The 15,278-nt window shown below is 37.5% G+C and overlaps 1 protein-coding gene across 3 annotated transcripts in view; it reads right to left on the reverse strand.

The window, feature by feature from the left end:
• The window catches only part of FAR2 (fatty acyl-CoA reductase 2), a 189,564-nt gene that overhangs the window by 25,210 nt on the left and 149,076 nt on the right, over positions 1-15,278 (reverse strand). For all 3 annotated transcript variants that reach the window (XM_069094892.1, XM_069094891.1, XM_069094890.1), the window contains 4 exons: positions 11,908-12,085; positions 9,825-9,869; positions 6,175-6,293; positions 1,454-1,521 (listed from right to left, as the gene is read on the reverse strand). In XM_069094892.1, the coding sequence (XP_068950993.1) occupies positions 1,454-1,521; positions 6,175-6,293; positions 9,825-9,869; positions 11,908-12,085 (410 nt within the window). The remainder of the gene's footprint in view (positions 1-1,453; positions 1,522-6,174; positions 6,294-9,824; positions 9,870-11,907; positions 12,086-15,278) is intronic.

Genomic DNA, 15,278 nt, shown 5'->3' on the forward strand with positions numbered 1-15,278 from the left:
CCATCCATCCATCCATCCATCCATCCATCCATCCATCCATCCATCCATCCATCCATCCATCCATCCATCCATCCATTTATTATTTGGTTTACTTAGTTAAGTGTATTAGCTACATCTCAAAACCCCCTGATACCATTCCTTACTCTTCATTTATTTCAGGTTCTAGTGAATAGATGAGAGGAAGTTAGGTGATATGGGGGATAGAGGACTGGACCTGGAGTTGGGAAGATCTGAGTCCAAATTTGGCCTCAGATACTTACTAGCTCTTTGATCCTGGGCAAATCACTATTTGCCTCAGTTCCTCATATGTAAAATGGGAACACACTGGAGAAGAAAATGGAAAACCACTCTTGTGTCTTTGCCAAGAAAATACAACATCATACACAACTAAATGACTTCACCACCACAACAAAAGTGAATAGGTGGCCCTTCTGCCCGCTAAGGCCAAGCCTTCTTGCTCCCATCCCTTGTGTTCCTCCAGAAGATTGTCCTTGTAATTGCCTTATTTCTCTCTCTGATATTCACTCTCTCCCCATGCTGCCTAAAAATATTACCTGATCTCCCTATCCTTAAAAAAATTTCACTTGACCCCACCACGCCTTTGAGGCATCATCTTATATCTTTCCTTTCTTTTACAGTTAAAGCCCTAGGGGAAAAAACTGTCCTTGTTTCCATTTCCTTTCCTTTCACCTCTCAGTCCTTTGCAGTCTGGTTTCTAACCTCATTACTTCACTGAAATTCCTCTCTTCAAATTTATCAGTGATATCTTGATTGCCAAATATGATAATGTTTTCTAAATTTTCATCCTTCCTGACCTCCACATCATTTGATACTATTGAACCCTCTTTCTCTTCTTGAATACTCTATCTTTTTGGGTTTTTTCTGACACTACTCTCTGTTTTCTTCTTCATGTCTGACTGCTCCTTCTCAGTTTCTTCTAATGATCTTCGATCATCATTCTTATCCTGTCTTCTGTTTGTTGTACCCTTGGCTCTCTTCTTTCTACTGTCTCTTGTTGACCTTATAAGCTCCCAAAATCTTATTAGTATGTCTATGTAGATTACTTTGTGATCTATATATTTCCAGCCACTGTCACTTCTGAGCTCTAATTCTGCAATACCAATTTTTAACTGTCATTAATTTGTTCTCTTCGAACGTTACACTTTTCACGCATTTCCTTGTAGTAATATTCATTCTTAAAGACCCAAAATTAAAAACACAACAAAAGAAGAATGAAACACATGCATATGGCACAAAATACACCACTCAACTGATTCAGAAAAGAGGGGAAACCAGCTCAATCCAGTTTTATCTGGTCAGGGTCAGGAGTTCTAAGTCAGTTTAGTATGAATAAAAGCACACATATCACTGCTTTGACAAAAATGAAAGTATATTGAAATTTTTGCTTGTCCCAAGTAATTCGCATACATAGTTGCTATTCTAGGAAACTTACCCAGGTCTGTCCACAAGCAAGGATTGAGACTTCCACTTGTGCAGTGATAGATTAAAATTGATTTTGGTCTGAAAAATAAGAAGAAAATTAGATAAGTACAGCATTATAGAGGAGAAAATAAAATCCTGTCTCAGGGGTAAGTGGTTGCTAATGACAGGCAATGATTTTCAGTGCCTTAGGGTTTCCTATACAAGCCAGGACCATTCTCATTTTCTCTTCTTATTTTAGGGTTTATTTTGCTAAATGAATTAGCAAAATGAAGCTGAGGTGGGAGAGGAAGGGATGTTTGAGGTTCAAACAGATGGGCAATATTTTTTCATGTCAGATTTATGTCAATGCAAGATATACTATGGAGATGAAAACTCTTCCATAGGCTATAGGTAACTCTTGCACATAAAAAGCAAAGCAAACAATTAGGCAGTGTTTTTTCGTGAATGTAATTAATGCATGCTGGTTTGGAAAACATCTAAACATTTGATTTTCCATATGTAAATGACATTTTACTTACTACTATAAAATTACCAAAAGAAAAAAAATTGAGTCTATGTGCCATGAACTCCATTTACCCATTTTCCTCATATTCTATCACTCAGATGTTTTATGCCATTTTCTTCTCCTTCAACCCTGTCTCACATGATAACTTACTTAATGAGGCAAAGCCTTCTATTTGTTCAAGTGATCCCATTTCATCCTGTATCCTCCAAAAGACTGCCCCCTCTGTCATCCCTTATGACTCTTTCACTTATTTTCAATCTCTCCCTCTTTACTAATTTTCTACTGACTACAAACTGGCCCATGCTTCCCCTATCCTAAAAAAGCCCTCACTTGATCCTTCCATCTTAGCTAACTATCATCCTATCTCTCACGCTCTTTGTAGCTAAACTTGAAAAGGCTGTCAATAATAATAATTATTATTATATAACAATATAATAATAATCTACTTTCCTCTCAATCTCTTCTTAATTCCTTTTAATTCAACTTCTGACATCATTCTGCTGAAATTGCTTTCTCCAAAATTACTAGTAATCTTTAAATTGCTGAACTTAATGACCTTTTTTCAAACCTCATTCTCCTTGACAAATCTTTGCAGCCTTTGACAGTTGATCACTCTCTTCTTGATACTGTCTTCTTTCTAGGGTTTTGGGACAACACTCTCACTGATTATCTTCCTGCCTATTTGATTACTCCTCTGTCTCCTTTGCTGGATTCTCTTCCAGATTACACTCTCTAACCATGGGTATCCCTCAGGGTTTTATTCCAATGCCCTCTTCTCTTCTCCTTCTACTCCATTTGTTAATCTCATCAACTCACATGGATTTAACTCCCATCTCTATGCTCATGATTCTCAAATTGACCTATCCTGCCCCAAAGTCTCTGCTTGACCTTCAGTATCACATCTCCACTTGTTATTCAAACATCTCTAACTGGAACTCACTATGTCCAAAACAGAGCCCTAAATCCTAGCCTGCTCTCTCCACCTTCCCTATTAGGCAACACCATTCTCTCAGACCCTCAGGCTCACAGCCTAGGAGTCATCCTAGATTCCTCACTATATCCATATCCCACCCCCGTATCCAAGTTATTTCTAGTCAATTTCACCTTTTTGATATGTCTTAAACATGTCCCCTTCTCTCCTCTGACTGCCACCACTCTAATTACCTTATTATCTCATGCCTGGATTATTGCAAAAGCCTGTTGGTGGTTCCTGCCTCAAGTCTCTCACCATTCCAATCTATCAGCCTCTGAAGTGATTTTCCTACAGCACAAATTCAACAGTACCACACACATACTCTGCCACTTTACTCAATAAACTCCATTGGTTTCTTATTGCCTCTAAGACCAAATACAAAATACTGTTTGCATTTAACTTGAGCAGCTAAGTGGATAGAATATTGGGTCTGGAGTCAGGAAGACTTATCTTCCTGAGTTCAAATTGACCTCACACACTTACTAGCTGTGTGACCCTAAGTAAGTCAGTTAACCCTCTTTGCCTCAGTTTCTGGAAAACTAATATCTTTGCTAAGAAAACCCCAAATGGGGTCATGAATTGGACAAAACTGAAAAAACAACTCAACAACAACAATATTTGACTTCTTAAATTCAATATGTCCTAAAATGAACTCATTATCTTTCTCTCTAAATCTTCTTCCACTCCTACCTTTCCTACTAGTGTAGAAGGCAGTTCCATTCTTCTCAGGCTTACAGTCTAGGAGTCATCCTAGATTCCTCACTATCTTTCACTACTCCCTCCACCCCCATTTCCCATATCTAATCTATTACCAAGTCCTGTAGATTTCATCTTTTACAATATCTCTGAAATATGAACATGCTTCCTCTTCTCCTTTGACACTGCCACCACTCTAGTGCAAGCCCTTATCACCTTATACTTGTATTATTTTTTTTTTCCTTTTTATACTTGCATTATTGCAATAGCCTACTAGTGGCCCTCAAGTTTTCCCACTCCAATTCATCCTCTCTTCAGCCACTAAAGTGATTTTGTTGGTCTGATCATTTCAATCCACTTCCCCTTCCCTCTACATTCCTTTTCTTCCCCAGTAAACTTCCTGGCTTCCTACAGCCTCCAGGAGCAAATATAAAATGGTCTATTTGGCATTCAAAGCCCTCCATAACCTAGCCTCCTCCTTCCTTTCCATTGTTTTTATACTTTATTCCCCAACATTTACTCTTCAATTCAGTGACACTGGCCACCTGGCTGTTTCAAGAACAAGACACTTCACTTTTTATGGCTATCCCCCATGCCTGGAACACCCTTCTCCATCTGACTATTGATCTCTCTGGTTTCCTTCAACTCCCAACTAAAATCCCACCTTCTGGGACGGCCAGGTAGCACAGCGAGTAAGAGCACTGGCCCCAGAGTCGAGATGACCTGGGATCGAATCTGCGCTCAGACACTTAGCACCCACCCAGAAACACCTGGCCATGTAACCTTGAGCAAGTTACTTAACCCCAATTGCTTAGGAGCGGCCAGGTGGTGCAGTGAGTAAGAGCACCAGCCCCAGAGTTGGGATGACCTGGGATCAAATCAGGGCTCTGATACTTAGCACCATACCCAGAAATAACTGGCTGTGTAACCTTAAGCAAGTTACTTAACCCCAATTGCTTAAAAAAAAATCCCACTTTCTATAGCTTCCCAAAACCATCTTAATTCAAGTACTTTCTCTCTGTTGATGATTTCTGAATTGATCTACATAGCTTGCTTTGTATATACGTGTTTGCATCTTGTCTCCCCTATTAGATTGTGAGCTCCTTAAGGGTAGGAACTGTTTTTTGCCTATTTTTGTGTCCCCAGTTGTAATGGGAATGTAAATTTTTAAGATCTTCCCTGCCCCTAAGGCTAAAGTGCACCTGAAGCCTGGGGTGGGAGGCTTGTTTTTCAGTAGATACTTTTTGATTGGCCAGTGGGTCCAGAAGGTTGTTACATTCTCTGAGCCAGGAGAAGGCTATATAAACCTTGATTTGAGGCTTTGTTTTGGGGCTCACTTTGAGAAGTGTTCTGTGATTTGATCAGATGAGTCTCTGGGAAGCCGTGGTTGAGACCCCCCCCCCCCCCCCCCCCAGCTTTGAAAAACCCAGATGTTGATTTGGTATGGATGTAATGGTTGGACAGTTTGGAAACTGTCTACTTGATCTGTTTCTCTGTCTTGATAATTCTGTCTGTATACTCTGAAGTTCGGGGTGCTGACCTTTTCCCCCTGTGAACTAGGTAAATGATACATATTTGACTGATTAAAGTAAGCTTTTTAACCCATTTTGAGTTGCTTTCCTTTATCAAAGCATATCTAAGAACCTGTGTTGGCAGGCACCCTGGGGATGCTGGAGTGCTTGCTGATACACCAGTATTTAACATAGTACCAGGCACAAAGTAAATACTTAAGGTTGATTGGCTCATAGAGCCAGCTAGACAAAAAATAAACAAATCCGAGTAACAAAGCTCCCCATACATGCTACTAAGAACTTTTAATATTATTCTACTGCTAAGCTAAGTTTTGAAATGCCCCCTTCTGCCCTCACATTTTAACTTCTATTTAAGAAGGGAAGATCCTTTTGGGAATCATAGTCATATTGTAAGTGCATAGAGTCATATAGTTTACTTTTTTAGCTTCTGCATCTGTGCTCAATAGCTTTGTGGCCTTATACAAATCACTTAACCTCTCTCAGAGCCTCAGTTTCCTCATCTTTAAAATGGGGAAAATAGTAATTAAATTAAGTATATAAGTTAGTAATAAATTAAATTGTAATTAAATTTTTATAATAAATATTAATGACTGATATAGTGAGGATAATCCTACTTACCTTACAGGAGAAAAAAGCACTTTGTAAAAATACAAAGCATTATATAAACATGAGTTTATATCATATATAGAAATAATAATTTTTATGGGCTTATCTATTTAACCAAAGCAATCTAATAGCACTAACAAAGCTCTCTGATTAGTCTGTACCTGACAAAAGTAAAATAGTAACCAGCAGTAACCACAGGATTTGTTGGAAAGCTTAAATATTTCATGACCATGTGAGTAAAGCCTTTATGAAGCACCCTAGTACATATAATACTGTACTCAGTCCTTTAAAAAAATACAGGCTTAATAGACACCATTTTTCAGATTTGAGGTCTTCCATTAGAAAATCTCCTTTGTTTTAAAATTCATCCAACTCATTAATATTCCTTGTCACCAGCATTACCAGAAGCGCATCCATACCTCTGAACTGCAGTGTACCACCCTACCGCCAGGGTGAGGTTAATGACTAGATCCACTGGGACCACATCTGCCACAGCTCTTGGAGTGGCCTTTATGACCCGTAGAAACCCTTTCCCAGCCTGAACAATGGACAAGAACATAATTAAAGTCAGATTTTCAGTCAGTGCTATAGCTCAAATAGCTATACATTCAATTTTTAAAGTCCCACGAATATTCTTTTGTACTGGTAGGCACTGACTAGCTTCCCTTTGCTCATCAGATCAAATCTAAATTCTTCATCCAGTATAGAATACTTGACAGATTTATGAGCTTTGAGTCAGGAAAACTCAGGTTCATATCCTGACCTTGACACTTATTAGCTGTGCTATGGGCAGTATCAATGAAGCTATTCCCTCATCTATAAAATGGGGACCATAACATCCACAGTGGCAATGTGGTGTCTAGAAGACCTGGGTTCAAATCTTATTTCTGACACACACTGACTGTCTGATCCCAGGGAAATCATTTAACTTCTCATTGCCTTAGGTTAGCTCCCTAATACTATAATTTGAAGAGTAGGTACCAATCTGCATTGAAAGAGTGTATTTTCTCACTGGAAATTCTATATGCCAGTAAAATCAGAGGTCCAGTTAAAAAAACAACAGCAACAAAACAACACACCCATAACATTGACTTCACTGTGTTTTCATGAGTCTGAAATGAAATGATGTATGTAAAGCATTTCTCAAACTTTAAGGTGCTACAGAAGTGCAAAGTGTTATTATCTTAGATTTCAAGACTTTCTCTAATCTAGCATCTATCTAACCCTGTCTTCTGCCACCGCCTAATATGAACCCTCTTCTAAAGGTGCTAAGCATTCATGTAGTTCTTACCTGGAATGCTGTTCCTGACCTCTAAATTTTATCCATCTTTCAATCTACCTCAATCTATCTTGTCCATAAAGCTAATAACTTTTAGGCTACATTGGTTCTCTCCTTCCCACAACTCTTATTATCAAATTTGTGTGGGCTAGAGATTTTTCAAACTTAGTGTATCTCAAACTGAATTCATTATTCCCCTTCCCCCCCACCCCCCCCCCCCCGCCCAATTTCTCCCTCTTCCAATCTTGGTTATTTTTGTCAAAAGTACCACAATTCTTCAGTCTCCAAAGTTTTTAAGCTTAATATTATCCTTGACTCCTCTTTCTCTCTCAACCCAATCAGTTGTTAAACCTTGCTTATTATATATATTATATAACTATATAATATAAATAAATATATATATATATATATATAATTATACCTTCATTATATCTCTGGCATCTGGCCCATTTTCTCTACATAGAGAGCTACCCCCTCATCACCTCTTGCCTGTATTACTGCAGCCTCCTGTTTGGTCTTCATGTGTTGTGTCTCACCATTCTGGTCCATTCTACACAGTGCTGCCAAACTGTTTTTCCTTAAGTGCAGCTCTGACCATGTTACTTCTGTACTCAGTTAATTCTAGTGCCTCTCTGTTGCCCCCAGGAGAAAATATAAACTCATACGTTTTTCTTTTAAAGCCCTTCACAATCTGACTTTCAGCTTCATTGTACTCCTCTCACATTCCATGAGACCAGCCAGACTGGTCTTCTCCCTGTTCCTCAGACATGATACTCTTCCTGTCTCTATGCCTTTGCACTGGTTGTCCCACGTGCTTTGGGAGACACCTCACCTCGGTCTTAGAATACCTTTCTTCCCTCAAGTTTCAACTCAAGTTTCTACCTAAAGTCTTTCCTGGTCTCCTCAGCTGCTAGTTTCCTCCCTCCCTAAATGACTTGTATTTAATTACCCTGTATTTATTTGTATTTGTTTTCTTTATATTTATTTTGGATATGCTTATATATGTTTTTGTTGTCTTCCCTATTATAGTGTAAGATCCTTGCAAGTAAAAAATATTTCACTGATTCCTAATATACTGCCTGGAATACACTGGTGTTTAATAAATGCTTGTTGATTAATTACATTTTATCTTATGTTATTCCATGACCCATTTCTCCTCAAAAAGATTTTAAGTTCTTTGAAGGTAGGAACCATGTAATGTATTGGTTTTGCATTCTCACTGTGACTAGTACAGTGTTGATCACTTTGCATGAAAAGTAATGTGGTGTAGCAGAAGAAAGCTGGACGGTTCAATCCTGGCTCAGACACTTATTCACTTGTTTGTCATTTTTCAGTTGTGTCCAACTCTTTGTGACTGCATTTGGAGTTTTCTTGGTAAAGATACTGGATTGATTTGCCATTTTCTTTTCTAGCTCATTTTATAGATGAGGGAACTAAGGTGAGCAAGGTCTCATAGCTAGTAAGTGTCTGAGGCTGGATTTGAATTCATGAAGATGAGTCTTCCTGACTCCAGGCCCAGTGCTCTATCTGCTGTACCACCTAGCTGCAGGCTTATTCACTAGCTATGTGGTTATTCACAAGCAACAATCACTACAAACTTCAGTTTTATCTTCTATAAAATGGAGTTATTAATAACTATACTATTTCATCAGATTATTGAGGAAAGCCCTTATAAAATTTAGAGTGTTAGACATGAGTTAGTTTTATTATTGTAGTAGGTGCTTGTAAACACTTGTTAAACTTGAACTGAATTTAAACTGAAATGAATTAGGGCCTGCTACCTGATGACAGACACCACACTGGCCAAGGAGACGAATGAAAGTGTTCCTAGAAATAGTGGGGATGAAAAATATTCACTCTCAGACCCCTGGTGATTTGTCTGGAAGGGAGCCTGGGAGATCCTAGAACCACATTTTCTTTATTTCTATTTATGCCACTGGGTATTTGGAACTTTTTATTCAACTCAATTTATTTAGTGAAAAGTTGTTGAATTTAAAGTGTTTAAAATCTGACTCAAGAAAAACATCTGTGACTGGAGAGAATCAATATCCAGTATTGCCTCTCCCTAAAATAAATTGTTTTCAAACACAAAATAGTAAAAATAGACTACGTTGCTTCTCTCTAAAATAGTTTTAAAACAAAGAATGGGTAAAAATAGACAAAAATGTGAAACAATAGGATTCATATTAATATTTCTGGCAGTCCTGCACCCTTCTAGGTGAAAATAGTTGCTCTTTGGAAAGTTCAAAACCAGGAATGAGCACAAAAGTATTAAGATCTGAATCTGGAAACATACTACTTCAGAGGCTACTAGGTTTGGTTGTGGTAACTTTTTTCCTTATGACAATATTAATGAAATAATGTGTACATAATATTATGTAAATAAATGTATATGCAAATACACATGTATGTGTACATGTGTATTACACACATGTATCTGTATATACACATATAATATATTTATATATGTGTTATACACATGTATTTGTATATATATTACATCTTGTGTATTGTATATACATTACACTTTTTGTGTGTGTGTATATATATACACACACACACATAATATATTTCACTAACATTGGTTGGAACAGATTTATATATACTATATGTGTGTATATACCTAAACCCTGCTTTCATAGTATATATCCATATATACTATATTTAGTATATATGTTCTCTCTACATATACATATTAAATATAGTATATACACACACATATATGTACTACTACTATTACTTCTGCTTAAATCTTAGAGAAACAAATTATTGTTTCACCATTATACATACCGCAATAATGAGTCCACTTGGTCCATTTAAGTTATCTACCCAACCCTGAAAAAGAAAGTTCTGTACTTTACACAGAGCATGATATATGAGTTTTTTTTTCTGAAAATGTAAGCAACTTCAAGGCATGCACTAGCTTTGTCAGTTCTTATCGAGCCAGGGAGTTTAAAAATTCACTAGAACTGAATTGCAAAGGAAGTAATTTCAATATAGGCACTTGGGGGCAGTAGAGAGAAAACTTGTCAAGCTGTATTTTATGGGGATTTAGTACTAAAGGCTTTTTTAGTCTAAATTATCCTTCATGATCCATTAAATTGTCCATAAAATTGAGTATAGTATTTTTAAACAACTGTAGCTAGAAAGGGAATAATAGGGTAGATTTAAAGGAGGGCACTCTGCATCATAACTGATGAATCTAGGATAATTATTATGGAAACAATTTATCATTAATTTTATTTACACCCAGCTAAGCTATTGATCAAGAAGCAGAGATAAACTAGGACTTCCAGTCAAAAGGAAGAAAACAAAAACAGGTAAATACTTGGTTGGCAGGAAAATTTATGATTGGGGGAAAACACTATCAAAAGGCATTCACACATAAGTATATATACTATATTATAAAGTGAATAATACCCCTCACATAAAGGTTTCTTCTTCATGTTTTACCATGAAGCAAGAGAGGACACAAGGAAGTCAAAGGGAAACACATCAAGGAAATTTTAGCTGACCAGGAAAGATTGGAAAGCCACTTGAGACTTTATCTCTTTTTACTTTTATCAGCCTAAGCTAAGTGAAAAACAGAACAAAACAAAACAAAACAAAACTAAAGATCTTATGAATAGGAGAATCTAGAGTCACACTTGGTCCTGTAAGATGCCTGCCCTATGGAAGTTGTGGAGGAACTGAGACCAACTCAAGGAGCAGCAGACATATTTCTCTTCACCTGCTCACTTCAGGGCCTACACTCATTGGGAGGAATGGCAAGGCACACTTCCTCTACTCTTTTTTTTCTTCCAGGCCATATGGATAAATTCACCTAAGTTAAATACCATTTAATGTGACTCCATTGTTCTTAGTCTTTAGATCAATAGAATACAAGTTACTTGCTTTTTTATGCGCATCCTACACACACACACACACACACACACACACACACACACACACACACACACTTTTAAAAGATGTATTTTCCCAACATCTCAAAGCAAAATTCAACCCTGTAGGTCATGGAAACTTTCTTTTGAAACTCAAAGGAGGTAAATAAATCACACGTCTTTCACTTAAACTATTGCTTCTATATTGAGATGTCCCACACATATTGGAATGAAGCTAAAAGTCATAAGTTGATTATTAAAATTGCCACATTCTTGAAACTGGTCCAGTTCTAGCTAGTGACCTTGGAGTTACTCAGGACTGCTTTTATCAGTCCATTCCCATGAGCAGTGGTCCTATGGAGTCCATATTGGATCTGAGACAGACAGTTTGGCTAGTGGGAAGAACAGAGAACCAGGACATGGATAGAAGCCTGGATTCTTGTTGTAGCTTTCACACTAACTAGCTGTGTGGGCCTTGGACAAATCAACTAATATTTGTCTTTGTCTTAGTTACTTGAGACAGGAAACCTTATAGTTTGTAGTAACCATAGCATGAGAACATAGGAGCATATGCCAGGTATCAGTATTCCCAATCTAATACACAAACTAGTGCTGTGTCTTCTCTTTTTCACTCATAGCACCTCTTTATTCCCTAGAATTTGAGGTTGGTGACACAGGAAATGCCCATTGCTATCTTGGACAACCTGAATCCAGTAGCTCCTTGAGACTGGGGAAGGAATAATATGGAGAGTTCATTTAAACTCACCCCAACTAAGGCCATTGTCAGTATTGGGAGTGCCCTTCCCAGGGGATCCCCAGGCAAGAATTTCTATATCCATCCATTAGGATTTTGCTTGAACTGGATCAGTGTTCAGAACATCAAAAGTCCATCTCATTAAATTTCTTAGGATTATACCCCAAACAGGAAAGAAAGCTGTCAAAGTAAAATGAGTCTGAAAGTGTTAGGAAGCCAAAGGAGTAGGTAGGCTTACTGGAAAAGGCTCCTGCCAGCTAGCTCCAACGATGGATGGTCTTATGATGGCAACATTTAAATTCCCGCGTTCTTGATGTATCACCATCTCCCCCAAGGCCTTGGTATATGTATAAGTGTTGGGCCGATTCTCAATCAACTTGGGTGTGATTTCTTCAATGATTGCATCGTCTAACCACCTGGAGAGCAGGAAAAGTTAAAAAAAAAACTCTTGGTAGCTATTAAACAGATTAAGAAGAAAATAGTAAGTATATACAGGAAATCAGCAGAGGAAGGATGGCCAGCATTTGTATAGTGCTGTAAGGTTTGTGAAGCACTTTATAGACATTATCTCATTTTGTTCTCATGACAGCCCTAGGAGGTGGGTGCTATTATTATCTCCATTTTACAGATGAAGAAACAGAGGTTAATTGATTTGCTAGGTTCACACTGTTCATCTTTCATTTTCAAAGAAGACTAATGACACAGAAGGGTGATGTCTTGACTCTTGTGTGAACTGGTTTTAAAGGAGGCAGACTTGTACAAAATTTTCAGCCTCACTTTCTCTTCCACAGTCATCAAAGTCAAGTGTCAAGAAGAAAGTCAAGACAACTGGTGATATCCTAGAATGCAGTGGATGACCTTGGCATCTTTGATGTCTGACCAAGGTTTAAGCACTCTGCAATGCCTGCTTCATTTGCCTTCATGGCTATTGGAAGAAATTGTTCTCATCTACCTATTCCACCAGGGGAAGTTTTCACATATTTGGGGTGACATTCCCCTAACTCATTTATGGGTTTGAGTGAGGCCTGTTGGTTACCCTCAACTTGATTCAGCTCACCTGCTGAGACAGTTTTACTGGGCTGTAACTACTGTGCGTGCCACAGTTTCTTGGAGCCATAAGTGAGAGTAGGGTGACAGTAGGTAGACAACAAAGATGGATGAGTAGCCCTAAAAAGGGCTCAGCAAACAGCTCATAAATGTCTGATGCTGGATTTGAATTTAGGTCTTCACTTCTGTTATAGTGTTCTATCCATTGTACCACCTCTCTGAGTTCTGGGATTCAGAGGTTTGCTATAGCAGGTTTGTGTAATGGAGAGCAAAATTATTGATTTTGCTCCTACCTAGTAAGTTCTCCCAGGTCTTGCTCTTTCTGGAAACAGACTGAGACAAATCCAGTAAATATCTCTCTTCCCTTTCTAACTCTCCATAGTTTTTATTGCCCATAATAATAATAATAGCTAGCATTTATATAACACTTTGCAAAGTACTTTACATATATTAACTCATTTGAGCCTCACAATAAGTGCAAATAGTTGCTATTAATTTCCTCCATTTAAGAGATGAAGAAATTGAGGCACATAGAAGTCAAATATCTTACCCAGGAGTCACACAATTAGTGTTTGAGGTCTATATTTGAACTCAGGTCTTTCTGACTCCCAAGTTGTCCATTATATCCAGACTTTTAGCTGCCTCATAACATTTATTTTGATTGAGAGCATTCAGTTAAGAACATTATTTGTCTTAGGATAACAGAATAACAGATTTTGAGTTGGAAGGTTTCAGAAGTCTAATTTGTCTAACCTCTTCATTTTACAGATAAGGATATTGAATTCCAGAGGGAGCAAACATAATGCAATAGAAAGGCCCCTGCATTTTTAAAAAAGACATGTCAGTTAAAAGTTTGCAATGTGTTTTGCATGTATTATCTTATTTGACCTTCATAACAAACTGGTACTACAGGTACCTATGATGAGGAAATTGAGACTAAGTAACTTGCCCATGCACACATAACTAGTAAATATCAGAAGCTGGATTTGAATTTAGTTCTTTATGATTCCAAGGTCTGCATTCCTATGCCCATTCTATCATGCTGCCCTCCCAGAGGGCCTCAGTTTAAGGTGTGTGATGTTGAGAAAGTCACCTTCTCTGGGCTACCACATTCCTAAAACACAAGTTGGACCATGACTCTCCCCTGATCCAGATGCTTCAGTGACTTTATATTGCCTTTAGGATCAAATAAAAACTCGCTTTGCCATTTAAAGCCTTTTATAATCTGGTTTCAACATATCTTTTTCAGATTAATTTCATGTTACTCCCCCCTCATGCAGTCTACATTCTAGTGATATACAACACATACAACTGTATATGCATATATACTTTTATATGTGTGTGTGTGTGTGTGTGTGTGTGTGTGTGTGTGTGTGTATGCCTTCAGTTTAACTCGACCTTAATGCTGGGATTGCTTCCTGGGTCTTCTGTAACTGTATCAGCTGAATTGATCAATAAACATTTACTAAGTGTAAGATGAGATGGAAAGGAAAGGAATGCTGAAGACTGGGATGAAAATTTTCATTTCTCAAATGTATAGACTAATAAGTCACATTTATAAGAATATGGTCAAAGGATGTGGAAAAGTAGTTTTCAGATGAAGAAATCAAAGCTATCTATATGAAAAAATGCTCTAAATCACTATTGATTAGAGAAATGAAAATTAAACAAAGAGCCACATGTATGCATATTTGTATGTATGTGTACATATGTAGTATATGTACATATTATATGTATATACATATATGTATATTTGTGTGTTTATACATTTATATCTATATACAGAGACAGAGAGAGTGCAATCTCCCATCCACTGTAGGGTATATGACCTACAATTTTATTCCTTGAACATTCAGACTACTACTGCCACCTTCATATGGCAGGATGCTCTTCAGTGCAGCAAAATAATCTATTTCATTTATGAATAGTTTAAATAGGTAGAAAAGTATTCTTTGTACTGAGTTAAAATATATTTCCTATAACTGTTTGTTTTAACACTATTTTAATAATCTGTTATTAGCATCAAATCTGGTAACAACTATCATGAAATAAATGCCTACTTGATATTATACAGATATGAGATTCTAAATCTTACCTCTATGCCTTGCACTGGTTGTCTCTTTTGCTTGGAATACCCTTACTCCTCAGCCTTTTCTCTTGTAATTATTAGTTCCCTTTAAAACTCATTTTATATCACCTCCTAAATAAGGTGACATAATGATCCCTCCAGTCATTAGGCTCTTTATAATTCAGCTTCTTTCTACTTTTCCAGTCTTCTTGAAACTTATTCCCTTCTACATACACTGCTATCCAGTGACATTGCGCTTTTTGCCATTCTTTGAACAGGACTCTCCATCTCTTGATTCTCTGCATTTTAACTCCATGCTGGAACACTCTCTCTCCCCTCATCTCTACCTCTTGGTCTCCTTAAAATCTCAGCTAAAGTCCCATCTTCTGTGTAAGAAGTCTTTTTCAGTCTTCCTTAATTTTCATGCCTTCCCTCTGAGACTATCTATCTATCTATCTATCTATCTATCTATCTATCTATCTATCTATCTATCT

Source organism: Petaurus breviceps, unplaced genomic scaffold (assembly GCF_028583685.1).
Source record: "Petaurus breviceps papuanus isolate PSGF00001 unplaced genomic scaffold, PetGlider_PUasm1.0 221, whole genome shotgun sequence".
In the NCBI taxonomy this organism is placed as follows: domain Eukaryota; kingdom Metazoa; phylum Chordata; class Mammalia; order Diprotodontia; family Petauridae; genus Petaurus; species Petaurus breviceps.